Source organism: Drosophila pseudoobscura, chromosome X (genome assembly GCF_009870125.1).
Source record: "Drosophila pseudoobscura strain MV-25-SWS-2005 chromosome X, UCI_Dpse_MV25, whole genome shotgun sequence".
NCBI lineage: Eukaryota > Metazoa > Arthropoda > Insecta > Diptera > Drosophilidae > Drosophila > Drosophila pseudoobscura.
In genome coordinates, this window is record NC_046683.1 from 47,477,002 (window position 1) to 47,503,263 (window position 26,262).

Below are 26,262 nucleotides of genomic sequence, written 5' to 3' on the forward strand. Positions count from 1 at the left end.
AAAGTTGTGGCAACCGACATTCATCAACATCAAAAACAAACAGCAAAAGGCGCGAGGCGCGAGGCACCAGGCACCAGGCACCACCACAAACATTGACTGGCAAGAGCCCCATCCCCATGCCCATGCCCATGCCTATACCCATCCGCATACCCATACCCATCGCCATCGCCATCGCCATCCCCATCTCCATAGAGAGATATTCCCTTGCCCAGTCCGGGGGCCCATTTATATAGAGACGTCTCGAGGTGCTCGCCGCTTTTTGGCGGTTGTCGCGGTTTCTCTGAGCTCTGAATTATTATCCCGCACTTTAGTCGATTAATTGACTTTATAGCCGCAGTCCGAGAAGCGGATGGAGATGGCTATATTATAGAGCCAGTAAGTCAATGGGGTTCCAATTAGAGAGGGGTTTCGTGTGGTTGCCAGAGCAGCTGGGAAAGTCTTTCCCAAGCCGAGAGATGAATTGCTGGATGGGATGGAACAAAATAGCCGATATCACAAATATGGAGAGACCTTCGCGTTCACGTTCATCCTATGATGGATATTTGATGGATACTCTGGATTTTTCTGAAACAGCTTGAAGCCCTTGTAAACAGTTCCAGTGATACACTCATTGATTCGCATTAAATCGTGTGACTAACCCCATAATACAGCCATTATTTCCGTTATCAGCTCGCATCTGAATGGCAATGCCCAAAAACTGATGCCACTCTCGACCTAATCCAATTGAGAAGAGAACCGCTGCCACTGCCGCTACCGCAACCGTTGTCCTCCACTCAACCGAGAGAAAGGCTGACTTTAAGCAAATTAGCAATTCAACAAAAGTGTCGCCTCTATCTCCGCCTCCTCCTGCCTCTGTCCTGCCATCCTCTCACGCTTCAACGCAACGCCGTTCGCCTAATCGTGGCACGTGCTTCGACATATATAATCACAGGGCGGCGATGTCTGCCACTGGAAAAAAGGGTCGACTCCGGGTCGGGGATCGGGATGGGGAAGGGGGATGGGGATGAAGATGCGGATACGATGGGAGTTGAGAGTTGAGAGCAGATACTACTCGACTCGACTCGAGCAAGTTGTACAACACATAAAGATAATCCAATCTTATGCTGCTAATTTTACACAGCAGCAGTTGGAAGAGCAGCCCGATCCGGATCCGAATCCGAATCCGAGTCCGCCACCGAAAATTTCAGCTACGAAATAAAATCAAATCTCGTGTGAGGACGAGCGTGTGCAAATGTGGTTAGGGCCCAAGCATTCGACAGGGAAGGGCCAAGGGAGGCTGAACTCAAAACCCTGAGAGTAGCTGCTGGAAACCGCTGCAAGCTTTGCAAAAAACTTTGGCCGAAAGAAACCCTCAGACAAATAAATTCGATTATGTCCCGACCCGCCCACAGAAGGGGCCCCCCTGCTGAGGCGCCACTCCTGGGCGGGGGCGTGGCGTGGCGTGGCATGGCACTTTTTTCCCTGCTGCTGCCGCTGATTTGTTTGTTTGGCCAAAGTTTCGAGCCAGCGAGATGCCTAATTCGTTTATCAAATCCACTTTACATAGTTGAGCGAGTCCCAGTTCCAGTCCCAGGCCCAGGCCGAGGCCCAGGCATAAAATATGAAAATTCAATAAGCAGCGCAGTCCTTGAGCAGCCTCCTCCGTGCCACTTGCCACTTGCCGCTTAATTGTGCGTCGCGTCGCCTCGCACCTGTACTGTGCTGTGTACACAGCGAGGCACGTGCAGCAGCACAGAGTGATGATGTGAGACAGCGGGAGGCATACGCACGCACGAACTGCATTCGCAAGTGGGCGTGCATAATTTATGCTGATTCTCCTGAGAAACCCAACCAAAAAACCTAGATAAATAGCAAGGGAAATGCCTAAACTTTAAAGAAAATAAAACTGCAAGAAGTTAGAATGCATAGCTATTTGAAAAACCATCAAATCAGACCTTAAATCGGCTATATTTTTATTTGAGTACGATGGAACAATGAGAAGGATCCACCCCTCCCATAAAAAATATTTATTTAGATTTTCCTTAGTGTACAAAAATTCCTACAGATATTCTTAAAGCATTTATGAGATTAATTATGATTTAATGTACTTTGTAAAAACTTATTTAGTATAGATCGTTATGCAAATGCCTTGGAATTCCATTGCGGCCAAAGAATAGAGGATGCACTTCCAAGGCTCCAAAAATCTAAAAGACAAAAAACAAATACGAATGCAATTCTTTAGATAATGCTCAGACTGAACAAATTGAATTACCTTCCTGGATTCTTCGGAGGGAAATAAAGCTACTATTTCGTCAAGTAAAGTGCATAATGTTTGCATTTTGATGGCATTCCTATTGTTATCAACTTCCCCCAAGAGAAGTTGAACCAAAAACTGTCTCTGTTCCTGGCTTAGGCAATTTTTTGCTTTGAAAGACTGAAGCACAGTCAGGCCCTCAGGAGATCTATTTATAAGTTGTTCCAAATTCTAAGCAAAGCAAACTTTTTAGTATAACAAAAATGGTATCAAAAAATGTAATTACTTTGTGCTGTACTCTAAGATCTATGTATCCTTTAATGTTTCCAAACTGTAATCGAAAGAGTGGGAAAACGTAATGCAATTTAGTTGAGGTCTCGAATTGATTGTGTATAGATCTCTGTATCTACCTACATTTATTTACCTCTGTCCTTTTCATCATCAAAAGTTTTTCACGAAATTCGGCGCGTGGGCCTACCAAACGTATGGCATCTTTGACATCCTCACTGTTTAAAAATTTCAATCGATCGTATGTGACTTCTGCAGCTGGAAATTTCATATATTTGGGTACAATATTTTTTTTTACTTATGCTCCTTTAAAAGGATACATTTTAAGTGTATTTTAAACTAATTTAGATTAGAATACACACTCCGAGACACTCGAACAGAACACATACATTTTATTTTAAACTAATTATTCTTCAAATACATGTACACTCCAAACCACTTGAATAGAACACATTAAAAATATTCATAAAACCACAAATATTTACAGCACAATCTAAGGAAATTGTTGAATGTGAATTTTTTTTTTAGCATACAATTAGTAAAATTAATAGCAATTAAATTAAATGCATAAAATATTCTGTCTCAGGTTTTACTACTGTAGTACTAACTATATCTAATAACATTACACAGATGACAGTTTCAAAAGCAAACCCAAACAAAATAACCTCGATTGACCATGATTTTTTAGAAGTTAACGAGTCGGGTCATTGGTATCTGTGAAAATAAAAGATCGGGCGGTGACAACGACCTATGTTATGTAATAGAGAGACATTTTACATACATATATGTATGGTTTGTGGAAAGTATTTTTCAAAGATTGAAATATCGAAAATATAAGAATTGAATGAAGTAGGTCCATCAATAAGAAAATTAGTAAAACCGGATGGGTCTTGAGCAGCGGCTCTACTTCTATACCCAGTACTCAGTCAGTACCTAATGACCTCATTGATCAGAAATATTGAATATTTTATTTCTATTTTTTACGTCTACCTCTTTTTTTCTATTCTGACACAAACACCATCCGTGATAACTGTATCGAGAGCTACCCTTCCTTAGGAAGAGGGGCACTGCACGATTAAGAGTGAGATAGGGAGAATAAGAAAGCGCGTAGAAGGGGGTTGCGTAGCCACTGAAATTGCATTTGGTCCTACTGGCTACAATAATGATCAGCAGCCTGCTAGTTATGGTTAACTGTAGTTTGTGCTAAAAGCACTCATTGTGACTGGCAGTCGGATAGACAGTCATGGCTATATCGACTTGGCTATTGATGCTGATAAATAATACATATGTATATGTATACAATTTATGTGGTCGGAAACACTATGCACCATCTACATTTACGTACAATGTACATATGTCTCAATAAGCTATAGCTCGACTTTTAAAAGCACAGCAGCACATGTGCTGTACACTTAATGATTAGAAAACACATGCATGTAACATACATACATACATATGCATACATACAGCTGTGAAGCTGGCGTGCTTGGCGTCTTATTGTTGTGCCTCTGCGTTTTGCTTTTGACTGCGGATTGATCATGATCAATCATGTTCGAGTATAGCATAGTATGCATGTATGCAATTGTGCATATGCATATGCACATGGATACATGTATGTATGTAGCCTACGTCTTATCGCTTACCTTTCAAGTCCTCAAACACAGATTCCATTTTAATTTTCCTTAAGAACTCCCAAAGAGTTTCGTACTCTTCTTCACGTTTCTCCATTGGATTGGACTTTGCTGAGAATTATAGTTTACAATTTGAACACAACTAGAACACAAAGTCGATCCAAAACGCGCCGCGCCGCCGGAGAATAAACTTGTTTGCAAAATTTACGCATGCGCACAGCTGATTTCTTATCGATACTATCGAAGGCGCTCTTAGCGCCACTCAAGAATTTGAAAATCTGCTTAAATTTGAATTGAATTTTAGGAGACACGAAACGAGCTACTGCTACGAAAAAACCGTGCAAAGAAAACCATTCGAGATTTTTTGAAAACCTAAAATTTGCAGATTACTGTTACTTACTGTTACACTTATATTTACAATAAAAGAAAGAAAAACACCTTCCCTAGCAAATGTCCCTGGTGATGACCCTCTTCAACCCTTTCAACAAATGACACTCTCTAATTAGTTTCCACACATTAGTTTCCACGCTTCATGCTCTGTCAATTGTCCGGGCAACATCATTATCATCAGCCCTGCAATATAGACGAGTTTGATATTTAAAGCTAATTGCAGTTAGGTGCTCTCCTTGGCAATTAAAAGATCATTTCTGAAGAGTGCGGGCTGGGCCTTTCACTTCATTAAATGTCAATTCGTTGACCTTCATTGACGCGCCTAATAACTTCATTAGGTGATGTTATTCGTAATTTGATCGAAAAACCCACAAGATAGGGTGACAAAATTCCCATTTTTTAGCTATGTTTTAATTGTCTTAGAGTGAAATGTTTGAAATTCGTTTGATTCCAGCCCGCATGACGGCAAAGAGACCCAAACATTTCTCAGCTCCAGAAGTTCTTGATGATTTTTTATGAATATTTCCTGACGCAGCAGCACAACAGCACCCCCCCAGAACAATTTCCTCCATTTCCTTGGCTCGGCTTTTTGTCATTATTCACACTGCAGTGATTCCCCAGAAGCAGCAGCAGCAGCAGGAGCGACACTTTTTAAAAAGCAAAAGAAAACGAAGATGGAAACCCAAAGGACATCCAGAGGATGGAAAAAAACTTTGATGCTTTGTAGAAAATTCATAAAACTTCCGGTTGGCAGAGTGGGATACCAAAACGGAGGGGTGTGCACGGGGGAGGGCGAGGCAGGGTAGGCCTGGCTGGGGTCCGCAAACAAGAAAATGGCGCATTTTAAAGCCTCGAAAGACAGAAGGAAAAACAAAGTACAAGGACATTTTCCATGTCAAGAAATGTTTCAAAGTTGAAGCTGCTCTGCCATTTTGCCGCCATTTTCTCTGTGTCTCTTTCGCTCTGGCTCCCTTACCTTCTTAGGGGTTGTGTGTGCTTATTCCACCCCCGCTTGGAGCTACTTTTTTTCTCCACGTCGGAGGGTTGAAAGCAAAAATAAACAAAAATCAAAGTTGCAAATAAGAAGAAACTACAAAGTAAGTTAGCATAAAAAAAGTTTAGCGGCGCCTTGTTTTTCGGAAGTTTCAACATCTCGAGGGGCGGTTGGAAAAGGGGAGCAACAGGGACGGAGGCGGGGGTGGGGTCTGGGTTGGGCGCTGCCTGGCATACTTAGCCACCACCCCCTGAGCGAACACCCACACGCAGACACACACACACACACACGCGCGCACACAGATGCGGACGGACAAAAGATTCTGTCGAGCACTTTTCGTGCAACAAAAGCCGGAAACAGTCGGCAAAAAAGAAGTTGAAGAAAAACTCAGTCAACATCCTCTCAAGTGCTTCCTTCGCTGCCTCCTGCCACTCGAGGCATGTGGCATGGCCTCCCCCCCAAATCCCAGCTACTTCTCAGCATGCAGCCAGCGATGTGGCCGCTCAGCGAAGCGCAAGGACAACGACGACAGAGACGGGGACGAGGACGTGGACGAGGACGACAGCGATGCTCCCTCACCTTGCTCATGCTGATCACGTCTATTTATTGTGCACATAATATGGCAGCAGCTCCATCTCTGGCCAAGCTCTAGGACCTGCTCCTCCTCCATCTGAAGCTACCATTCGACGCTACCCATTCGACTGCTCCTCGGGGCTACGTGCGACGCATGCATCGCTGGACACGCTGCCTGCTGGGGGTTCAACCTCCCTCTCCCACTCCCACTCCCTCTCTCTCACTCTTTTAGATATTTTTTTCCTATTCCTATTCTCCTCCACGGAAAATTCAATTATCGAATGCGAATTTTTCTCTCTTCCACTCGCTTTTCTTTCTGTGTTCTTTCTACTGTTCCTTTTGTACTTTTCGTTTCCGCTTCGCATGATTTTTTGTTTCAGCCAAAAGCAGCATCCCAAGACGAACTTTCAGCGTATCAGCATTTATTTGCTGTTGATTTATGCAGCGAACACGGTCTCCCCAGCCCTAGGACGACTACAACACCACACCCCACCCCACCCCACCCCATAAGGCCTCCTGGCAGGGCTGCCAGGCCCTAACCACCCACTGCTCATTCAGTCAAACAATCGCTGCCTGTCGACATCGACATCGACATCCACATCGTTGTTGAATATTTGCCAAGTATGCTGATTGAATTTTTTCCAGTTGACTAAATGATATCAAGGATATTTGCCAGACCAGCGCAACGACAGCTCCTGACAGAAAGACAGATAGACAGACAGACAGTCAATCCAGAGAGGCGAGGCAAGTGTCTTTAAGCCTAAGCGGTGAAATTTTGGATATACTTTACCTTTCGAACATTACTGATTAGATATAGCCAAAGGGCAGCAAGGAACTTGATTAAATATTGCATAATTTTTGCTGAAAACAAATAGCTATTGGGAATAGGTTTATACCCTTTCCAGAATACGGATAGTAAATATATCTCCTCTCGAGGAGAGGCCCTCATATTTATGCTCATTTTACTCGTAGCCAGTGCCTGAGAAGACTATAAATTAAATAACAATTTATTAGACAAAACCCCGCCCACTTTTGCCATGGAGAAGCTTCCTTAATCCATGGCTAATGTTTGCTGTAGAGACACCCACAAGTACGAGCCCTTCATCAGCATCCTATACGAGTACCATCCTCCATTCAGCATCTGTAAACCATTTAAGCATCGCCGGCATATTGTCAATTTCCAATATTTAGACAGGCGACGGCGACTAGTAATAATCATGTTTGATAAGCGTAAAGCGAGCATGCATTTTGCAAATAGACGAATCCATTGGATCGGACGGGCCCTCTGCCCACGCCCACATCGCATTCGGGGCGTAATTAACACTTGTGTGTGGGCTAAACACTGTTGCAACTGCCACACGATTTCCAGCAGCAGCCAGCAGCAGGCAGCAGCAGCCAGTAGCCAACAGCCAGTAGCTCTGATGCTCCGATCTATTTGAATCCTTTGCAATCCCTGCAATAATTAATATGCCCAACGTGCGGCAGGACCTCAACGAACCACCGAGCCGGGGGTTAGAGTTGGTGTGGCATAAAAGGCGTTAAATTGACACAATTGAACACCCCCTTGAGACTTGAGTGTGTGTGCGTGTCTGCCGAGGGGTGGGTGGGGTGCCGTTTTGGGGGGTGCATGTTTAATCGGAAATGCTAACATCTTCATCATCAGCGCGCGGGGCCAAAAACTGACATGGCAAGAGTGCCACAAAAATGCGCGACAAAAGTCATCGATGGATGGATGCGAATGTATCCATTCGAGGCATGCAGATGACAATACGAGCCCCCAATCCTTCAATCGTTCAATCCTCTCCGTTGTGTTTGGCCTATGCAAATATGTGCGACAATTGATATTTTGGGTAAACATGCGAATCCGAAAACGTGACATCGCTCCATCGGTGGGGCCAAATGTGCGGCATCGAAAATGGATGCATTGAGAGGTGTGAAATGTTTAGCGAAATTATGTAAATGATAGGATGGGCAAGTGTGTTTCTGTAGAACAGTGCGGGAAATGGTGTAGTTTTGGGGGGGGATATATGTATCATGGTGATTATCTGTTGGACTAAATGTAGATCCCATTTATTGCTTTGCCTTCCATGTAATTGCTTTATGTTACACATGTCTAGTGTCTACACTCTACACTCTCTCGCCTACTCCCCGACCCACCGCAACAATAACTGCTTTCATATCATGGATCTCTGGTTACCTCTGGTTATCTCGAAACAGCCTCCAAGCCAGACTGTCAAAACAGGCAAACAAATTGTGCAAATAAGTCGAGGAAATGTTATTTATGTTCATAAGATTTTCTGTGATTAAATAACTAAAGCTCTCTGCGGTCGTGCCCCACCACTCGATGGCTGGAATGACAAGAGGCTGCAGCTCCAAATGTGTCAGCATCGGTTGCATATTAATGGCCCGGAGGTGTGCATGCCAATTGTCATGCGCTGAAATGCTTGTTAACAAACGGCGATTGCTTTTGGGAGCTCCACTCTCCACTCTCCACCCTTCGCTATCCCCAGCCTCCAGATCCAACTCTCGAATCTCAGATCTCCCACTCCTTGGGTTTCTTTCTTGTTTTTTTTTTGTATTTTTTAATCAAAAGCAGTCGACGTTCCATGTTTCATGCTGCAGTTTGCGCGCTCCTCCCCCGTGGCAATAACGCCACACATTTGTAATGTTGCTTCTGTTTTTTGCTGAAAGAGAAGCCACCAGAGGCAGATGACTCCAGAGGGGGGAAGTAGCATCTTGCAGTTGTTCCAGCTCTTAGATGCATTTTACAAGTTACTTTAAGGCAATCAATTTGTAGTCGAAGTCAGAGTCAGAGTCAGAATCGGAGCCCGAGTCTTCGGGAGGCACACGGCAACGGCAACGGCAATCGGGAGGGAATGGGTTGGAAAAACCAATCAAAAGAGCGTTGCGAACGCAAATTGAACGGCAAATGGTTGCAAGATGATATTTCAATACACTCAGCTCAACTCACCTGCAACCTGCAACTGTGCCCCTGCCCCTGCCCCTGCCCCTACCGCTGGCCCACCTTCTGGATCCACTGGGGCCATAAATTATCGCCGGGCGACGCCTGCGCGTAGTTTTCTTACTTTTTTGCAGTTATGATTATCGCGCCAGGCTCGGTTCTGGGACTCCGAAGCTGGAAGAGTTGAATTCTTCCCTCGGTTTCGTTTCATTTCGTTTCGTTCTGTTCCGTTCTGTGTGTGCAAACAAATGTAAAAAATTTTTAATTGACTTTTGGATTTTTAGTTGTTGCTGTTGCGCCACCGCCACCGCCAGTTGCACTTTTATGGCCCCTCGCGTGCATGGCAGCTTAAAAGTTAATAAAACACGCCCAATGATAACAAGCCCGCAAACAGCAACAACAACCAACGCATATTTTGCCCCTGAGGTCTTCATCATCCACCAGGCCAACAATCCAGCCAGCCAACATTGTGAGCCCTCTCTCTCTCTGATCTTAAACCAAGTTGGAGTCCACATCCACATCCTCACCAGCAACAGCAACAGCCACAGCAAAAGCATTGGCATCGGCATCGGCATCGGTTTCCATTTGGCAGGCAGCCTCCGCTCGAAGCTCGTAGAAAAACAATCAATTAAGGCCCACAAGTAGCTGGCCATCCAGCGGGAGCGCCATCGTGAAAGCGCCTGCTGGTGGTGGTGGTGGTGCTGCTGCTGCAGAGGATAAGGATGAGGGCCATGATGATGATGAGGATGAGGATGGTTGCCCAGTGGCAACGACACGACTTTGATTCCCTTCGCTTGCCGACTCTTGCCGAAGACTCTGCCCCAGCTCCATGACGGGAGTTTTATGAGCTGCTTTGGCAAAATTTATGTTACATTTTTATAGTTCAGTGTAAATTGACTTTTAAAATGCAAAAATTTATCATAGCAACGGACAGTGGCTGGCTGGCTGGCTTTCTGGCTGGACTGGTCGCAAAAGGGGGAGGGAGAAGCGGCAAAGTTTAATTGCTTTCTTAGTGCCGCGGTGTGGCAACTCTGGCGGAAGCTTTGACGACGACAAAAGCTCTTCAAATCGCGCGATAAAAATCAACCCCAAAAAATGCTCAACAACAAGGTTGGAACATAGAATAGAATCCACGCCGAAGCTTGTGCACCCTTATGGCTTCGATATGGGTAGGGTCCACGCGCAAAAGCTCAAACTTCCCAGAAAAGTGCATGAACCCGAAACCACCGTTAGAGAACCTTGGCACCCAGCGTCGGTCGTGTTTTTTCTAGTGCAATTTGACCCCACAAGCACGGCACTTGGAGGAAAGCTTTTGGTTGCGTGGGTGCTTACTGGCCCAATTTAACCTTCCCTTCCGCGAACGCGAGACACAATCCAGACCTCAATTGCATGACGAAACATCCGCGGAGCAGTTGCGACGCATTTTGTGCAAAAGAAAAATCCATAAATTGATTGAGAAACGTTAAGGAAAATCCAGGAAAATGCTGCTCTCCACTGGAAAATTGCAATGCTGTTGCCGTCGCTTCTGGGACTTCCTGATGGCACCACTAACACCAAAGAATCTAAGGACAACGGCCATGCTCACCAGCATATTTCAATTGGTGAGTGAAGGAAGCGGGAAGTGAGTGCTAACTAGGATATGGATGTGGGACAGAATAAGGAGCTGATATATCACTCCTTTATATAACAAATGTATTAATCAGGCGGGGCGCAGCGCACAGGTCCGTACCATTCGGACCATACGAGGTGCAGCTGTCAAGCCCCACATTCAAAAATTGAGCCTCGGATATGCAAAGCCATACCCCACTGGGCACATAGGGATCCCATCGAAGGGTGAGCAGATTGGAAACTCGACCCCCGCTCCCCGAAGGATGCTAGATGGTCCCAAAGGCGCAGTGCGACTCGGCGCGCTTTCGTTGCGAACACCTGACTCGGATACCCTTTTTGATGCAAGAAGCAATTTAGCGGGAGCTCGATGAAAGCGCGGCTAAAACTAGTTGGGAATTCTAAAGCGCACATAAAGCACAAAGAGATCGCTGCTTTTTAAGCTTTTCTAATATTTCACCCTCTCCCTGTCTCTCTCTCTCTCTCTTACTTAGCTGGTTGCCCATTGTATTTTGTTCTTCATGCTGCTCTGCCTGGCCCATGCGGAGCAGATCCATCGGTTGCTTGAATTGGACATACTGGATCAGAAGGATAGTGGGTTCTACACTATGGCACCCTTTCACAACGATCTGAGACTCCGGTCGGCGGCCCAGCTGTCCGATGCCATGGAGAATTTCCTGTACGTGATGGTTGGTGTCTCTTCAGCCTATGCCCTATGCGCCATCTCCCTGTTCTTTGGAGTCTACAAGAGCCGACCGGGCTTGATCATACCTTGGCTGGTCGCAGAGTTCCTGTGCATCGTGGGCATCGGTGTGCTAATCTTCATGCTGAGGGATACGAAGCTTACAATGATCTTTTGCGGAAATGTGCCCTACTGTGAGTTATTGTAGGCCTCATCGATGAATAACACTGACACTGACACCGATCCTTTGATATCTCTTATGTAGTTATCATCTGCTATACTTTGCTCAGCATGGACTGCATCAAGTGGTATTCGATGCACAGCTTCTATCAGAGTTTGCGCACCATGAACAAGCTGAGGGAGATTGCCACAGTGGCCATTCCCTGTCCAGCTCCAGGAGCCGTAAGTCCGCACATTCACCTAATATTGCAGCTGGAAATAATGCACATTGTTTTGCTTGACAGATTCCCTATCACTTCCGTCGCGAGCACATGTATTTGGGCAGCAATGGCTATAAGCATATACTCACCGAATCACCAGATGGACAGTGTTAGATCCACGTATCAATCGAAACTCCTGGCTAATGGATCCAACTAAACGAGCGTTAAACAAGTTCTCAAACTTCCCTATCAGGTGTCTGGGAAGTTGTATTATAAATTCTGGTTTTTCTTTTTGTTTTTTTCTTTCAAAATGTGTGTGATATGGAAACAGCAGAGTACTATTTTAGATAGCCAATGGATCGAGAGGCCTATTAATACATACATATACCATAGCCCCTTGACGGTGCATAAGGGGTGTGTGGATCCCGCGATCAACTATCGATCAGCCATATCTTTTGTTGGCAACTTCATAAACTATTTTTATGCAGTAGTGCTTGGCGAATTAGACGCCTATAAATCTAATCCGTGTAGTTTGTGAATCGTCGTTACTTAAACTTCAGCACTTAATTAAAGTTCTAAAATAGAGGAAACCCTCACAAAAACCGTCTACTATTTGGCCTAGAGCGTGGTACTACCTACCAACCTAACAACCCACCAAAAAAAAAACATGTTTGTATATATATGTATATCTTATCCCCTATGACCACGACCATGCTTGGCGCTTGTCGGTGGCGGGGTTGTGCTTGATGTGGCTGTAGAATGGGTGGTGGTGGAGCTCGAGGCGCTCAATATAGTCATATCATTGCCGAGACTGTCCATGAGCATGTCCACCACGGTGATATTTGTGCCGCCATCGGAGTCTCCCTTGTCCGTGGGAATACTTATCTGGAACTGCAGCAGCACCACCAGATAGGTAACCATTGTGGTGAGCAGGCCCTTGAACAAACTCCTGTTTACATCGAAGAAACCACCGCAGTTGATGGTCGAGGGATTCATTTCGGTGGCACGGAGAAACATATTGATCTCCGTCTGGGCATCCGAGTTCATCCAATTGAGCTCCACCATGAGAAGTTTCTTTTGGAAATTGGTGCGCACATTAACCGAGGCATAATGAGCCTCGTCGCAGATGTAGAAAAGCAGACCAATGTTCCAGAGAGCCGTGATGGTGAGTCCTATATCCTTGATGCCGAATCCCTCCGAGAGCTGCGACATCAGGCCGTAAATAGACAGCGTGATGATGAAAAACAAGTACAGGCTCATAAAGACAAACGTATAGCACATGGCATTGCCCGTATCCCGGGTGAGTTTGCTCAGTCGCAGCCAGAGCACTCGGTAATCGGCCACCATCGCGGCGGGACCAATGTGTTTGAGGGCCTTCTGGAACCGCTCCGCCAGAAGGTGAGCCGTGGTGCTCATGGCCTCGCAAATCAGAAACCACCAAGCGCCCAGCATGGCCGTCAGGTTGTCCAAAATGCAGTAGGGCACCACCTGATTGATGTTTAAGTCCGACATGGTAATGTGGGTAATCACCACCGATAGCACCGAGAGAATGGGCAACACAATGGCAATGTACAGGGCTTTTTGGCGCAGACGGAGCGGCAGACTGTGCCCAGAGATCTGATAGTACAGCACTTCGAAGTCATCCCAGTCGTTGAATAACTTGGCAATCTTCCTGGCCTCCCACCACAGTATCGGTATAACCATAATCGGCAAAATGTTGACAAGAAACAGATAGGCAATCACCGCCTCCTCGAAAGGACCGCTCAGCGAGCGTACGATGTGGATGCGATTGTTAGCCACATAACCGACATAGCACTGCAGGACGAAAAGCTTTGTGAATTGAATCTTGGAACAATTTAAGGACTCACCGCCAGTAGCATGAAGAAAACCACAGAGTAGACAAACGAGGCCGAGCTCATTTCGAACTTGGCACGGGCCGGACCACGTCGGACGATGGGTAGAACACCAATGATACGCAGAAACCAATTCACAGGAGCAATGTTCCTGTAGAAAACGCTCTGGAAAAACGATCATAGCATTAATCAACACACCAAAGTTGAAAGACTTCACCCACTGGCGTAAATTCTGGATTGTTGGAGCCAGTGCTATCCGAGCTCTTTTTCCTGTCACTTGGAGGCGGCTGGTAGTCAGCGTCCAAGCGCTCGGCCAGCCCAATGGAGTACTTCCGCACTCCGTATAGATAGGCCTGGGCATTGCCACTGTTGATCGGCTTGGCATTGTGGAACACCGCATCCTTTTTACGTCTGTAATAGTTGGCCATCTTAGAGAAACTGTGAGGAAATTTCATGTCCATGGCCTTTTAGAACTAGACATTGGCATTAGGAATTTATTGGGCACGCCCCTTATTGACCACGCCCTATTTACATTGCCGATAGAGTTTTAGTTTCCTGTTGATTTGCATTGTTTGTCTTTTGAATGCATTAACCTTAGCCTGATGTCCCAATTTCGAATTTGTGTCAATGGCGCGCCTCTGCCCCAGACACTTTCAAACACTGATAGGCAATTTAAACTATCGATAGGTGAGTTAACTCAATAGCTCAGATTTCGTGTTAATAAACAATAGACTTTGAGAGCTGATACGTTTATGTATTTCCAACAAAGTTTCATAAATATATAAATAATATCTATCTATTATTTTTTAGGATTATACGCGAATTTATTCTTTGTTGTTACCGTTGTTGTTGCTAGTAGCGATAGTTCACACGATAGGCAGAACAGCCCTATAACTGAAATATACAACCATATCGCAACTTTTCGCCAGCACTAGGTCAGCACTAACTGAGTTTTGCCAAAAACTCAATAACTTAATAGCTCAAGCCCAGTGTAATTACGGTATAGTATAAATCTCAAAGCACTTGACAGCACTAACGATAGCGATAGGACTCACAATCGATAAGTACGATTTTTCCAGAAGTTCCACAAAAAAATTTTTTTTTTCCAGGGCAAAATAAAAAGCATTTACGAACTTTTACGTGAAGAAAGATATCAAAATGGTTGACTACAGCAAATGGAAGAACATTGAGGTGAGTGCGAACGATAATTGCAAATGGGAGCATGTTGACGAGCCGGCGCCTGCCGCGTGCACTTTGCAGATTTCGGATGATGAGGACGACACGCACCCGAACATTGATACCCCTTCCCTGTTCCGCTGGCGGCACCAGGCTCGTGTAGAGCGCATGGAGGAAATGGACAAGGAAAAGGAGGCGATGAAGAAGAAACGACAGAGCATCCAGGCTCGCCTCCTGGGTGTCAAGGAGCGTATCAGCAAAAAAGATGGCGATGAAGCCGCTCTCAAGGTGAGTCACTTCCTGAAGCTATAAAACTCAGTAATCCATGAGCGATTCTGTGCAGAAAGAGCTGGAAAAGATCGAGAACGAGGGCAAGGAACTGGATCGCGTGGAGAACGACATGCTGAAGAAGGAGAAGAAAACGCCATGGAATGTAGACACAATCAGCAAGCCGGGTTTCGAGAAGACCGTGATCAATAAGAAGGCCGGTCGCAAGCCAGACGAGAACCTATCCGAGGAGCAGCGCGAGCAGCGCATGAAGCAGTTCGTCAAGGAGAACGAGAAGCTGTGCAAACAATACGGAATGCTGCGCAAATACGACGACTCCAAGCGCTTCCTTCAAGAGCATCTGCAGTTGGTCTGCGATGAGACGGCCAACTATCTGGTGATTTGGTCCATCAACCTGGAGATGGAGGAGAAGCACGACCTGATGGCTCATGTGGCACATCAGTGCATCTGCATGCAGTACATCCTCGAGCTGGCCAAGCAGCTGGATGTGGATCCGCGGGCCTGCGTCAGCTCGTTCTTTTCAAAGATCCAGTCCTGTCTGCCTGAGTACCGCCAACAGTTCGAGAGCGAGATCAAGGGATTCAAGGAACGCATCCAAAAGCGAGCACAGGAAAAGATTCAGGAGGCCTTGGCCCAGGCAGAGGAAGAGGAACGTCAAGAGCGCATGGGCCCCGGGGGCTTGGACCCAGCCGATGTCTTTGAATCCCTGCCCGACGTAAGTTAGAAATAAGATTTTCTCATACAATTTAACCAAACGAAATATTTTATTGCCTATCGTTTTGCAGGAGCTGAAGGCCTGCTTCGAGTCGCGTGATATAGAGCTGTTGCAAAAGACCATTGCCGCAATGCCAGTGGATGTGGCCAAGCATCATATGAAGCGTTGCGTCGATTCGGGTCTATGGGTGCCAAACGCTGCAGATATGCAGCAAGCCGATGAAGCAGAAGCTGCTGCTACAGCTGATGAAGGCGATGCCAGCGTGGAAAAAACCGACGATGCCAAGTCGGAAAGTGCCAAGGAGGAGCCCATATACACTGGCGTCAGCACCGAAGATGTTGACTGATTGCCTGCGGCGTATCTTTTCCTGTCCCATCTTCACTATAAGTCTAATCTTAATGTCCTGTCCCCCGCACACACACATATATAATACCCAAATTCATTCATCCAAAGCCTTTCTAAGTTGAGTTTTTGTATATAATTTGAATAAAGTCAACTAAATTCTCAGTACGCTTTGCCTTTGATAGCAGCATCTCCTCTGTCACATTCTATCGTAAGTAATTCCCACAACCAAACCAAATTCTGTTGCAACATGAATCGTCCGGAGCTGGACTACTATGCGGTGCTCGATATACCGAGGAGTACCACCAAGCAAGACATTACACTGGCCTATCGTCGCCTCGCCATACGTCTCTGTCCGCACAGGGACAAGAAGGATGCGCAAGACTTTGTGCCCCTCGCCCAAGAAGGTCGACTGACGCATCTTTCGCCCATGGGAGAGGCCAAGCAATGGGCCTACGTCAACATGGCCTTTGATGTTTTGGGGAACGATCTGTATCGCGCCATTTACGACCGCTATGGCGAGGCGGGTCTCTTTGAGGGCGTGATGCTGCCCAATGGCTACTTTCCGCCGTATCAATATCACGGCGAGCACATGAAGGTCTACGAAAGCGTCTTTGCCAGCTACTCGCCCTATGCCAATGTCATCGATGCCATAACCAATCCTCCCAGTCTGTATTCAACCAAGAAACTGGGCATTGGCGTGCGCAGCAAGGATGCCGATACAGAGAAGATTATTCAGCTGTCCCTCGAGGAAGTGCGCTCGGGCTGTGTGAAGCTGATGCATGTGTGGCGTCAGGAAATTGTCGACGCCAAGGAGTCACGCCTCGAGAAGCGCAAGCATACACTCAAACTGAACATCGCCCCAGGGACTACGGCTGGGACTCGCTTCTGCTTCAAGGAGGAGGGGGATCGTTATCCCGCCTCCATTCCGGGCGACGTTATCTTTATAGCCGCCGACAAGCCGCATCCGGAATTTGAGCGCAGGAATCTCCACGATCTTGTCTATCGCTATAACATTGATTTAGGCCAGGCAATGACAGGTTTCATATTTTTCATCTCCACGCTAGACAAGCGCCAGCTTAAGATCGTCATCACGGATGTGGTCCACCAGGGCTACTGCAAGGTGATTCCATTGGAGGGTCTGCCCAAGTGCCGCAATCTGGATGCTGTGACTGCGATCAAGGAGGCCAATAAGAAAAACGATCAGTTTGGCGACCTCATAATCGAGTTTAATTGTACGTAAACCTCTGCTAGATGAGAACCTACGCCCCAAAATATATTTTTCTTTTCTTGCATTGCAGATATTTTCCCCAAATATTTGACGCCTACAATGAAAAGCATGACGCGTGAGTTCTTCCGCGAGTTCCACAAGTTGGAAGTGGAACTCGAGGAGGAGGAAAAACAGAAAATGCTTTAGTAAGAATTTTTGCCTGTTAAACCAAGAAATTTCAAGTACCTTTAAAATAAATTATATCTTTCTGTGTTCAAATACTTTTTTTAGATTAAATGTCAATCAGGCTCATAAAATGCATGAATTGGCTAAAAACAAGACAATCTATGAAAAGTCATTAAACATATACATACATATGTACATATGTATTAGGGTTCAAAGCAGCTTGAAAAACAGGACTATAACTAAAAAAAAATAGGGTAGGTATAAATGTATAGGTAGGTATAAAAATGTCCATAGTTCTAGTCCAACCGGTAATACAACAACAAAACTATAATATTTTGTTGACCTTTAATCAAAAAACCTTATTTAAGGTACAATCAAATAAAAGAGAGATCTTAAAATGAATCAGTCATGTAGAAAATTGATTAATCAATCGGATAAAATGATGTGTTCAGGGATGAAAGTTTTATTTAGATATTAATATTAAACTGAATATCAAAATCGAGGAATATGGTTTCCGATCATGGAAGATTAGCCAGTGGGTATTAAAATACAGTGGGCTTCAAAACATATGAAGCTTGAAGAATTATAGCTCAGTTCAGATAAAAGATATCGTGGCAACTTTTTTTGTAAGGAAAGATAAAGGATGAAGCTACAAGAAACATTTACAAACTGAATTATTTCCCCGGTTTAACTCAAATTATTCACCTGTTTAAATAGAAGCGTTCAAGTGGGCTAAGTTCGTTTTTTTAGACGGGTTAGACGGCCTATCGATAAATCACACTGCAACACAACATTAACTATGCAGTGGTGGTATATCGGTATGGGTATGGAAAACAGGCAAAAACAGCCAAGGCAAATTGCAAGGTTCGTACAAACCTCACCTCGCGTATGAGGAGAATATACCTTGAAGACAAAATCGACTTTTTCAAGATAGATTGGTCAAATGGGGTGGATTTCACCTTGCATGCGTTGCATTTTCCGGGCAGTGTAACCTGCTGTCCATACCCTATTTTTCTTCCCATTCGTAACGTGTGTCAGTGTATTTGTATATATATTTTGGATATCGCTTGTGATTAAAAATGCATTTGTGGGATAATTAAAAATCAATTGCAAAAACCAGCGCATAACAAGTCCCATTGAAACAGATTAAAATCATTGGAAAACGAAAAGGCAAATTGAGGAACGGAAAGTGACGCGCCGAGAGGTTCGGGAGCTGCTCCACTTACGCGATTCGAGTCGATTGGACAACAAAGTGTGCCAACAGTAGACGCCCCCCGCCCCCGCGAATCCAACACAACGGAAGTAGAATACGCTCCAGTGGCTGCAGCAGGGCGCACCCAAGAGTAGAACAGTATCGACCATGCATCTGAGTGCAGACATTTCTAGCGCTTTGCAGCAAATCGAGGCCGTCAAAAAGGGCATCGACGAGAGCGATGACCCCAAACTGCAAATGCAGACGGCGGAGAGCCTGAGCACCATTCTGGGAATCCTGCAAGACCCCGTCTTCCGCACTATTGTCCATGTGCAGGACTCTCTCTCCGAGCTGAATGCCCAGCTGGGCCAGCATCCGTCCATGCTGCCCAATGATTTCGATATCGATGTGGCTGGCAATCTTGTCCTGAGCTTAAACGGCGGCGAGGTGATGTACGACTTTGACGACCAACAGTCCATATCGGCAACAAGATCCCCAACCTCCCACTCGGCGCCCGGAAGTCCGGACAAGTCCGCGGGAGAGGAGCAACGTCCCCAAAGCCAGAACTCCAAGACGGCGGCTGGAGCGGATCTTTACGCCACGGACTATGCACAGATACAGGCCATCGAGTTGGTCAACGATGGCACGGGCCTGGGATTCGGCATTATTGGAGCGAGGAGTTCGGGTGTGATTGTCAAGACAATACTGCCTGGCGGAGTGGCGGATAGGGACGGGCGCCTTCGCTCTGGAGATCATATCCTTCAAATTGGAGACGTGAACCTGCATGAGATGGTCTCGGAGCAGGTGGCTGCCGTGCTGCGACAGTCGGGAACTCATGTCCGTCTCGTTGTGGCTCGTCCCATCGAGCAAAATGTGCCAACACCTCAGTATGCGTTGGAGCCGGGTTGTGCGGTTGTTCCGACGCGGGTTCTCGTCGATCCTGCCGAGCTGGAGCGCTACCTTATCTCCACCGGATATCCGGAGATCTTTGGCGAGAGTTCCACAGCTTCTACGCCGCAGACTACGACTGAAGATGATCGCTTTGTCTACCGCGGCGAGACTTCAATGCTCATCGATCCTACAATCGATCTGGAGGAGCTGTTGGCCCTGCCCGAAACGGAAAAGCTGCAGGTGGAACTGAAAAAGGACGCCAACGGCTTGGGCATCACCATTGCCGGCTACGTGTGCGAGAAGGAAGAACTGTCGGGCATCTTTGTGAAGAGCGTCTCACCGGGATCAGCGGCTGATCTGAGTGGACGTATTCGAGTCAACGATCGCATTATCGAGGTGGACGGGCAGTCCCTGCAGGGCTACTCCAATCACCAGGCGGTCGAATTGCTCAAGAAATCTGGCCAAGTGGTAAACCTCCGGCTGGAACGCTATCTTCGTGGTCCCAAGTACGAGCAACTGCAACAGGCCATCGCTGCCAACGATAAACTGCCATCCAGTGCCCCAGGCACACCCTCTCGGGCGCAACTGCCCACTCCCGTGGCAACCACATCATCGGCCACCACAACACCCTCCCGCAGTCTGACCAGAGAGCTGGAAGATGAAGCTCTGCCAGCCCCGGAGGCTTTCATGACCACTCCGCCCTCGAATACCACTATGACCACAACCACGCTGAGTACTTTCGGTGCGGGAAAGCAGTTAGTGGCTGTCAGGGATTCTCTGGATGGCTCAACGAAGATTATACCCACTGATGTTGTGCCTTTGACCGAAAAAATCGAGGTATGTCATCATTAAAACACTCTGTTGGGTTATTTATAAATGATTTTCTCTCCAGCAGGCACCGGTGCACGCCAAGAACGGTGCAGTCATCACTCGTCACAAGTACTATACGGATCCGGAGCTCACCGACGAAGCGGAAACGGAAATCATTCGCAAATGGCAAAAGATTGTTGGCTCCGATGTGGAGGTTATTGTGGCACAAATCAAAAAGTTTGCCGTCGGCGGTCTGGGAATCTCGCTGGAGGGAACCGTAGATGTGGAAGGTGGACGGGAAGTGCGACCCCACCATTACATACGTTCCATTCTTCCAGATGGCCCTGTGGGTGTTAATGCTGTGCTCCGTTCCGGCGACGAGCTGCTGGAGGTCAATGGCGAGCGTCTGCTTGGCATGAATCACTTGGAGGTGGTAGCCATATTGAAGGAGCTGCCGCTGGACGTGCGAATGGTGTGCGGACGAAACAAGAACACGTCCCTGCTGCCCTTCTCTGACGACACCCTGAAGAAGCTGAGCAATAACTTTGAAAATCTTTTGCCTGCCACCGATCGCTTGGTGAAGGCCAAATCCGATGGCAGCTTGGCCACCGCTGGGTCTGTGGCCGACGCCGATTCGGTGGCCGCTGCTGCCAACTCGTTCACCAAGCTGAAATCTCGATCTCTGGAGCCACTGACCGGCCTGGCCATGTGGTCATCACAGCCGCAAATCATTGAACTTGTGAAGGGAGACCGCGGTCTGGGGTTCTCTATACTGGACTACCAGGATCCCCTGGACCCCAATGATACCCTGATAGTCATCCGTTCCCTGGTGCCGGGAGGCGTGGCTCAGTTGGATGGACGTCTGATTCCAGGCGACCGCTTGCTGTTTGTCAATTCCATTAATCTTGAGAACGCCTCACTGGACCAGGCCGTGCAGGCCCTGAAGGGAGCTTCCAAGGGCGTGGTGCGCATCGGTGTGGCCAAACCGCTGCCCATGACGGACAACTCGCTGAAGGCGTGCAGCACTGCGAGCACCACCAGCGAGGAGACACTGGAGGCACAGATGTCGCCGCCACCGCCAGCCCTGCCCACAGTCGCACCGCCAGCGATGCCAACGGCTGCCAAAGGTGTGGAGCCCGACCTAATACCCGACTGGCGCAATTGAAAACCCGACTGGTCCGCAGTGGGATGTTGGTGGTATGACTGCAATCGATCAAAGAAAGAAAAAATCCCACATTTGGGAGTTTTAACAATCCAAAAAGAAGTCTTGCAGGTATCCGAATATTGTTATTACCGAATCAAAATGTTATACATATTATTAGCACCGAATTGTGTTGAGCAGATGCGCCCCGCCCAGGAAATGTGGGGCGCCATCGTCCTCCCCTGCCACAAACAAGCATTCCACCACTTGCAATATTTTCCCTCTAGTATTAGCGAATGAACTTTAACAAGGTATTTCAAGTGTATATGTACTTAATACTAAAATTAAATAATGTACCTTCCCCATGCACTGAGTATATCATTCGATGGGCGGGATCCCAACACCGGCTACTGCACGCGGTTCAGCTGTCGTTCGATCTTCATGTAAGTCCTTCGGGACAGCACTCGATCCCTGGCATAGCCGACGAGGTAGCTGAGCACGCCCAGCACAAAGCAGGCGGACTCGAACTTGATGAAGTTGCGCTGCTCGATGAGTGCCACCCGATCGCAGCTCTTGGTCACGATCTCGCCGCTCTTGCAGCGGAGCAGCTCCTTGTAGTGGGTGTGGATGCAGACGCCCAGACTCCGGCTGACTATGTCGAACTCCGAGCAAGGATGGCACTCCTGGACCACTGTGTACGGCTCGTGGCGCCAGCAAGTCGAGTTGTTTTCGATCAAGAACTGCTGCTCTCGCCTGCGCGGACCGTCGGCTGCGTAACGGGATTCAATGATGAGCACCAGTATAGTCAGTATGGTGAGGGCGCTAAGACCCAGTACCATATGGTACCGCTGGCAGTTTTCGAGCATAGTTTGTTTTGTTTGTTTTGTTTATTATTATTTTTATTTTCTGCAAGTAGGAGTGTACACATTGTTTTGTAAAGTGTGTACACACTTTCATCTAAGATTAGAGATGACAGCATATTTATCTTAAAATGTATCTCAGTATCTCAATGTTGCCAACAACGTTGTGAGTGCTGTACAATTTTATTTTGTATTTGGTGTTTTGCAGCATTATTCACGGCAGTTTTACTTGTCCCATCCCTAATCACGCTGTTTACGAACGAGTAAACATGCAAACGAAGGAAGGGACAGAGAGACCAAAACAATTACGGAAGATAACCACAAAAAGAACGTGGAAAATTTGTGAAAATCGTGTGTGGCGCATTGAAAATGGTGCTGCGGTCAGGGATTATAATTCCATTTCAGTTTCGGGACACAAAAAAACCGCTAATAATCTTAACATATGGGACCTGAAGAACGTAGGAAAGCATTTCGATAGCGGCCTGACATGCCCGTGCCCGTGTCTTATGGATGGATGGGGCGGCGGCCACGGCCAGGTCAGGTCGCACTATTGTCTATGTGCAGGACTCTCTCCGAGCTGAATGCCCAGCTGGGCCAGCATCCGTCCATGCTGCCCAATGATTTCGATATCGATGTGGCTGGCAATCTTGTCCTGAGCTTAAACGGCGGCGAGGTGATGTACGACTTTGAAGACCAACAGTCCATATCGGCAACACGATCCCCAACCTCCCACTCGGCGCCCGGAAGTCCGAACAAGTCCGCGGGCGTGGAGCAACGTCCCCAAAGCCAGAACTCCAAGACGTGAGACGTGAACCTGCATGAGATGGTCTCGGAGCCAGTGGCTGCCGTGCTGCGACGGTCGAGAACTCATGTCCGTCTCGTTGTGGCCCGTCCCATCAAGCAAAATGTGCCAACACCTCAGTATGCGTTGGAGCCGGGTTGTGCGGTTGTTCCGACGCGGGTTCTCGTCGATCCTGCCGAGCTGGAGCGCTACCTTATCTCCACCGGATATCCGGAGATCTTTGGCGAGAGTTCCACAGCTTCTACGCCGCAGACTACGACTGAAGATGATCGCTTTGTCTACCGCGGCGAGACTTCAATGCTCATCGATCCTACAATCGATCTGGAGGAGCTGTTGGCCCTGCCCGAAACGGAAAAGCTGCAGGTGGAACTGAAAAAGGACGCCAACGGCTTGGGCATCACCATTGCCGGCTACGTGTGCGAGAAGGAAGAACTGTCGGGCATCTTTGTGAAGAGCGTCTCACCGGGATCAGCGGCTGATCTGAGTGGACGTATTCGAGTCAACGATCGCATTATCGAGGTGGACGGGCAGTCCCTGCAGGGCTACTCCAATCACCAGGCGGTCGAATTGCTCAAGAAATCTGGCCAAGTGGTAAACCTCCGGCTGGAACGCTATCTTCGTGGTCCCAAGTACGAGCAACTGCAACAGGCCATCGCTGCCAACGATAAACTGCCATCCAGTGCCCCAGGCACACCCTCTCGGGCGCAACTGCCCACTCCCGTGGCAACCACATCATCGGCCACCACAACACCCTCCCGCAGCCTGACCAGAGAGCTGGAAGATGAAGCTCTGCCAGCCCCGGAGGCTTTCATGACCACTCCGCCCTCGAATACCACTATGACCACAACCACGCTGAGTACTTTCGGTGCGGGAAAGCAGTTAGTGGCTGTCAGGGATTCTCTGGATGGCTCAACGAAGATTATACCCACTGATGTTGTGCCTTTGACCGAAAAAATCGAGGTATGTCATCATTAAAACACTCTGTTGGGTTATTTATAAATGATTTTCTCTCCAGCAGGCACCGGTGCACGCCAAGAACGGTGCAGTCATCACTCGTCACAAGTACTATACGGATCCGGAGCTCACCGACGAAGCGGAAACGGAAATCATTCGCAAATGGCAAAAGATTGTTGGCTCCGATGTGGAGGTTATTGTGGCACAAATCAAAAAGTTTGCCGTCGGCGGTCTGGGAATCTCGCTGGAGGGAACCGTAGATGTGGAAGGTGGACGGGAAGTGCGACCCCACCATTACATACGTTCCATTCTTCCAGATGGCCCTGTGGGTGTTAATGCTGTGCTCCGTTCCGGCGACGAGCTGCTGGAGGTCAATGGCGAGCGTCTGCTTGGCATGAATCACTTGGAGGTGGTAGCCATATTGAAGGAGCTGCCGCTGGACGTGCGAATGGTGTGCGGACGAAACAAGAACACGTCCCTGCTGCCCTTCTCTGACGACACCCTGAAGAAGCTGAGCAATAACTTTGAGAATCTTTTGCCTGCCACCAATCGCTTGGTGAAGGCCAAATCCGATGGCAGCTTGGCCACCGCTGGGTCTGTGGCCGACGCCGATTCGGTGGCCGCTGCTGCCAACTCGTTCACCAAGCTGAAATCTCGATCTCTGGAGCCACTGACCGGCCTGGCCATGTGGTCATCACAGCCGCAAATCATTGAACTTGTGAAGGGAGACCGCGGTCTGGGGTTCTCTATACTGGACTACCAGGATCCCCTGGACCCCAATGATACCCTGATAGTCATCCGTTCCCTGGTGCCGGGAGGCGTGGCTCAGTTGGATGGACGTCTGATTCCAGGCGACCGCTTGCTGTTTGTCAATTCCATTAACCTTGAGAACGCCTCACTGGACCAGGCCGTGCAGGCCCTGAAGGGAGCTTCCAAGGGCGTGGTGCGCATCGGTGTGGCCAAACCGCTGCCCATGACGGACAACTCGCTGAAGGCGTGCAGCACTGCGAGCACCACCAGCGAGGAGACACTGGAGGCACAGATGTCGCCGCCACCGCCAGCCCTGCCCACAGTCGCACCGCCAGCGATGCCAACGGCTGCCAAAGGTGTGGAGCCCGACCTAATACCCGACTGGCGCAATTGAAAACCCGACTGGTCCGCAGTGGGATGTTGGTGGTATGACTGCAATCGATCAAAGAAAGAAAAAATCCCACATTTGGGAGTTTTAACAATCCAAAAAGAAGTCTTGCAGGTATCCGAATATTGTTATTACCGAATCAAAATGTTATACATATTATTAGCACCGAATTGTGTTGAGCAGATGCGCCCCGCCCAGGAAATGTGGGGCGCCATCGTCCTCCCCTGCCACAAACAAGCATTCCACCACTTGCAATATTTTCCCTCTAGTATTAGCGAATGAACTTTAACAAGGTATTTCAAGTGTATATGTACTTAATACTAAAATTAAATAATGTACCTTCCCCATGCACTGAGTATATCATTCGATGGGCGGGATCCCAACACCGGCTACTGCACGCGGTTCAGCTGTCGTTCGATCTTCATGTAAGTCCTTCGGGACAGCACTCGATCCCTGGCATAGCCGACGAGGTAGCTGAGCACGCCCAGCACAAAGCAGGCGGACTCGAACTTGATGAAGTTGCGCTGCTCGATGAGTGCCACCCGATCGCAGCTCTTGGTCACGATCTCGCCGCTCTTGCAGCGGAGCAGCTCCTTGTAGTGGGTGTGGATGCAGACGCCCAGACTCCGGCTGACTATGTCGAACTCCGAGCAAGGATGGCACTCCTGGACCACTGTGTACGGCTCGTGGCGCCAGCAAGTCGAGTTGTTTTCGATCAAGAACTGCTGCTCTCGCCTGCGCGGACCGTCGGCTGCGTAACGGGATTCAATGATGAGCACCAGTATAGTCAGTATGGTGAGGGCGCTAAGACCCAGTACCATATGGTACCGCTGGCAGTTTTCGAGCATAGTTTGTTTTGTTTGTTTTGTTTATTATTATTATTATTCTCTGCAAGTAGGAGTGTACACATTGTTTTGTAAAGTGTGTACACACTTTCATCTAAGATTAGAGATGACAGCATATTTA

At 47.7% G+C, this 26,262-nt stretch overlaps 10 protein-coding genes and 1 non-coding gene across 13 annotated transcripts; 6 read left to right on the top strand and 5 right to left on the bottom strand.

Annotated features, from left to right (window-relative positions):
* Positions 1 to 1,965: 1,965 nt before the first annotated feature.
* LOC26531971 (uncharacterized) lies at positions 1,966 to 4,398 on the bottom strand. 2 transcript variants are annotated; one of them, XR_001453153.2, is made up of 5 exons: positions 4,165 to 4,398; positions 2,648 to 2,779; positions 2,520 to 2,564; positions 2,252 to 2,464; positions 1,966 to 2,183 (listed from the first exon to the last, which is right to left on the bottom strand). XR_001453153.2 is itself a non-coding variant. In XM_015187420.2 (5 exons), the coding sequence occupies exons 1-5, from the start codon at positions 4,247 to 4,249 to the stop codon at positions 2,103 to 2,105; spliced, it is 546 nt and encodes a 181-aa protein (XP_015042906.1). In that variant the 5' UTR covers positions 4,250 to 4,398; the 3' UTR covers positions 1,966 to 2,102. The 2 variants fall into 2 exon arrangements, 1 of the variants encoding a protein (XP_015042906.1); XM_015187420.2 differs by having other exon boundaries at positions 2,658 to 2,779.
* Positions 4,399 to 10,371: 5,973 nt separating this feature from the next.
* Positions 10,372 to 12,334, top strand: Fie (Fire exit). Its single transcript, XM_001353514.4, has 4 exons — positions 10,372 to 10,672; positions 11,171 to 11,552; positions 11,624 to 11,760; positions 11,823 to 12,334. The coding sequence occupies exons 1-4, from the start codon at positions 10,553 to 10,555 to the stop codon at positions 11,910 to 11,912; spliced, it is 729 nt and encodes a 242-aa protein (XP_001353550.2). The 5' UTR covers positions 10,372 to 10,552; the 3' UTR covers positions 11,913 to 12,334.
* Positions 10,776 to 11,017, bottom strand: LOC6900550 (U11 spliceosomal RNA). The gene has a single exon (XR_053223.2). It is a non-coding gene; the product is annotated as a U11 spliceosomal RNA (small nuclear RNA).
* On the bottom strand, positions 12,034 to 14,585 carry Gr63a (Gustatory receptor 63a). The gene is made up of 3 exons (XM_001353515.4): positions 13,813 to 14,585; positions 13,607 to 13,756; positions 12,034 to 13,553 (listed from the first exon to the last, which is right to left on the bottom strand). The coding sequence occupies exons 1-3, from the start codon at positions 14,050 to 14,052 to the stop codon at positions 12,429 to 12,431; spliced, it is 1,515 nt and encodes a 504-aa protein (XP_001353551.3). The 5' UTR covers positions 14,053 to 14,585; the 3' UTR covers positions 12,034 to 12,428.
* Cdc37 (cell division cycle protein 37) lies at positions 14,574 to 16,280 on the top strand. The gene is made up of 5 exons (XM_001353516.4): positions 14,574 to 14,591; positions 14,701 to 14,782; positions 14,852 to 15,055; positions 15,111 to 15,770; positions 15,841 to 16,280. Exons 2-5 carry the CDS (start codon positions 14,750 to 14,752, stop codon positions 16,114 to 16,116), a joined length of 1,173 nt encoding a protein of 390 aa, XP_001353552.1. The 5' UTR covers positions 14,574 to 14,591; positions 14,701 to 14,749; the 3' UTR covers positions 16,117 to 16,280.
* A 54-nt stretch (positions 16,281 to 16,334) lies between these two features.
* LOC4812966 (dnaJ homolog subfamily B member 13) lies at positions 16,335 to 17,603 on the top strand. The gene is made up of 2 exons (XM_001353517.4): positions 16,335 to 17,347; positions 17,414 to 17,603. Exons 1-2 carry the CDS (start codon positions 16,363 to 16,365, stop codon positions 17,527 to 17,529), a joined length of 1,101 nt encoding a protein of 366 aa, XP_001353553.1. The 5' UTR covers positions 16,335 to 16,362; the 3' UTR covers positions 17,530 to 17,603.
* An 872-nt stretch (positions 17,604 to 18,475) lies between these two features.
* Positions 18,476 to 21,907, top strand: LOC4812921 (patj homolog). 2 transcript variants are annotated; one of them, XM_015187421.2, is made up of 2 exons: positions 18,476 to 20,428; positions 20,484 to 21,907. In XM_015187421.2, exons 1-2 carry the CDS (start codon positions 18,869 to 18,871, stop codon positions 21,564 to 21,566), a joined length of 2,643 nt encoding a protein of 880 aa, XP_015042907.2. In that variant the 5' UTR covers positions 18,476 to 18,868; the 3' UTR covers positions 21,567 to 21,907. The 2 variants fall into 2 exon arrangements, with proteins under 2 accessions (XP_015042907.2, XP_001353554.2); XM_001353518.4 differs by having other exon boundaries at positions 20,487 to 21,907.
* LOC117185197 (protein JTB-like) lies at positions 21,669 to 22,449 on the bottom strand. The gene has a single exon (XM_033385559.1). The coding sequence runs from the start codon at positions 22,406 to 22,408 to the stop codon at positions 21,950 to 21,952; it is 459 nt and encodes a 152-aa protein (XP_033241450.1). The 5' UTR covers positions 22,409 to 22,449; the 3' UTR covers positions 21,669 to 21,949.
* Positions 22,450 to 22,862: 413 nt separating this feature from the next.
* LOC117185198 (patj homolog) lies at positions 22,863 to 23,229 on the top strand. Its single transcript, XM_033385560.1, has one exon. The coding sequence runs from the start codon at positions 22,890 to 22,892 to the stop codon at positions 23,205 to 23,207; it is 318 nt and encodes a 105-aa protein (XP_033241451.1). The 5' UTR covers positions 22,863 to 22,889; the 3' UTR covers positions 23,208 to 23,229.
* On the top strand, positions 23,197 to 25,643 carry LOC117185196 (patj homolog). The gene is made up of 2 exons (XM_033385557.1): positions 23,197 to 24,164; positions 24,220 to 25,643. The coding sequence occupies exons 1-2, from the start codon at positions 23,226 to 23,228 to the stop codon at positions 25,300 to 25,302; spliced, it is 2,022 nt and encodes a 673-aa protein (XP_033241448.1). The 5' UTR covers positions 23,197 to 23,225; the 3' UTR covers positions 25,303 to 25,643.
* JTBR (jumping translocation breakpoint protein JTBR) lies at positions 25,405 to 26,224 on the bottom strand. Its single transcript, XM_001353519.4, has one exon. It carries the CDS (start codon positions 26,142 to 26,144, stop codon positions 25,686 to 25,688), a length of 459 nt encoding a protein of 152 aa, XP_001353555.1. The 5' UTR covers positions 26,145 to 26,224; the 3' UTR covers positions 25,405 to 25,685.
* Between the last annotated feature and the right edge of the window lie 38 nt (positions 26,225 to 26,262).

What these genes read in the sequence shown, in the direction of transcription:
- LOC117185197 (XM_033385559.1), bottom strand. Translation starts at nt 22,408, where the DNA reads ATGCTCGAAAACTGCCAGCGGTACCATATGGTACTGGGTCTTAGCGCC.
- LOC4812966 (XM_001353517.4), top strand. Translation starts at nt 16,363, where the DNA reads ATGAATCGTCCGGAGCTGGACTACTATGCGGTGCTCGATATACCGAGG. An exon ending in CCTCATAATCGAGTTTAATT is followed by an intron (nt 17,348 to 17,413) that starts GTACGTAAACCT and finishes CTTGCATTGCAG; the next exon opens with ATATTTTCCCCAAATATTTG.
- JTBR (XM_001353519.4), bottom strand. Translation starts at nt 26,144, where the DNA reads ATGCTCGAAAACTGCCAGCGGTACCATATGGTACTGGGTCTTAGCGCC.
- Fie (XM_001353514.4), top strand. Translation starts at nt 10,553, where the DNA reads ATGCTGCTCTCCACTGGAAAATTGCAATGCTGTTGCCGTCGCTTCTGG. An exon ending in TTGCGGAAATGTGCCCTACT is followed by an intron (nt 11,553 to 11,623) that starts GTGAGTTATTGT and finishes TCTCTTATGTAG; the next exon opens with TTATCATCTGCTATACTTTG. An exon ending in CCTGTCCAGCTCCAGGAGCC is followed by an intron (nt 11,761 to 11,822) that starts GTAAGTCCGCAC and finishes TTTGCTTGACAG; the next exon opens with ATTCCCTATCACTTCCGTCG.
- LOC117185196 (XM_033385557.1), top strand. Translation starts at nt 23,226, where the DNA reads ATGGTCTCGGAGCCAGTGGCTGCCGTGCTGCGACGGTCGAGAACTCAT. An exon ending in CTTTGACCGAAAAAATCGAG is followed by an intron (nt 24,165 to 24,219) that starts GTATGTCATCAT and finishes TTTTCTCTCCAG; the next exon opens with CAGGCACCGGTGCACGCCAA.
- LOC117185198 (XM_033385560.1), top strand. Translation starts at nt 22,890, where the DNA reads ATGCCCGTGCCCGTGTCTTATGGATGGATGGGGCGGCGGCCACGGCCA.
- Cdc37 (XM_001353516.4), top strand. Translation starts at nt 14,750, where the DNA reads ATGGTTGACTACAGCAAATGGAAGAACATTGAG. An exon ending in GCGATGAAGCCGCTCTCAAG is followed by an intron (nt 15,056 to 15,110) that starts GTGAGTCACTTC and finishes GATTCTGTGCAG; the next exon opens with AAAGAGCTGGAAAAGATCGA. An exon ending in TCTTTGAATCCCTGCCCGAC is followed by an intron (nt 15,771 to 15,840) that starts GTAAGTTAGAAA and finishes ATCGTTTTGCAG; the next exon opens with GAGCTGAAGGCCTGCTTCGA.
- LOC26531971 (XM_015187420.2), bottom strand. Translation starts at nt 4,249, where the DNA reads ATGGAGAAACGTGAAGAAGAGTACGAAACTCTTTGGGAGTTCTTAAGG. An exon ending in TGTGTTTGAGGACTTGAAAG is followed by an intron (nt 2,780 to 4,164) that starts GTAAGCGATAAG and finishes TGAAATTTCCAG; the next exon opens with CTGCAGAAGTCACATACGAT. An exon ending in TGATGATGAAAAGGACAGAG is followed by an intron (nt 2,565 to 2,657) that starts GTAAATAAATGT and finishes TTTCGATTACAG; the next exon opens with TTTGGAAACATTAAAGGATA.
- Gr63a (XM_001353515.4), bottom strand. Translation starts at nt 14,052, where the DNA reads ATGGACATGAAATTTCCTCACAGTTTCTCTAAGATGGCCAACTATTAC. An exon ending in ACAATCCAGAATTTACGCCA is followed by an intron (nt 13,757 to 13,812) that starts GTGGGTGAAGTC and finishes TCGTTTTTCCAG; the next exon opens with AGCGTTTTCTACAGGAACAT. An exon ending in TTTTCTTCATGCTACTGGCG is followed by an intron (nt 13,554 to 13,606) that starts GTGAGTCCTTAA and finishes TTCGTCCTGCAG; the next exon opens with TGCTATGTCGGTTATGTGGC.
- LOC4812921 (XM_015187421.2), top strand. Translation starts at nt 18,869, where the DNA reads ATGCATCTGAGTGCAGACATTTCTAGCGCTTTGCAGCAAATCGAGGCC. An exon ending in CTTTGACCGAAAAAATCGAG is followed by an intron (nt 20,429 to 20,483) that starts GTATGTCATCAT and finishes TTTTCTCTCCAG; the next exon opens with CAGGCACCGGTGCACGCCAA.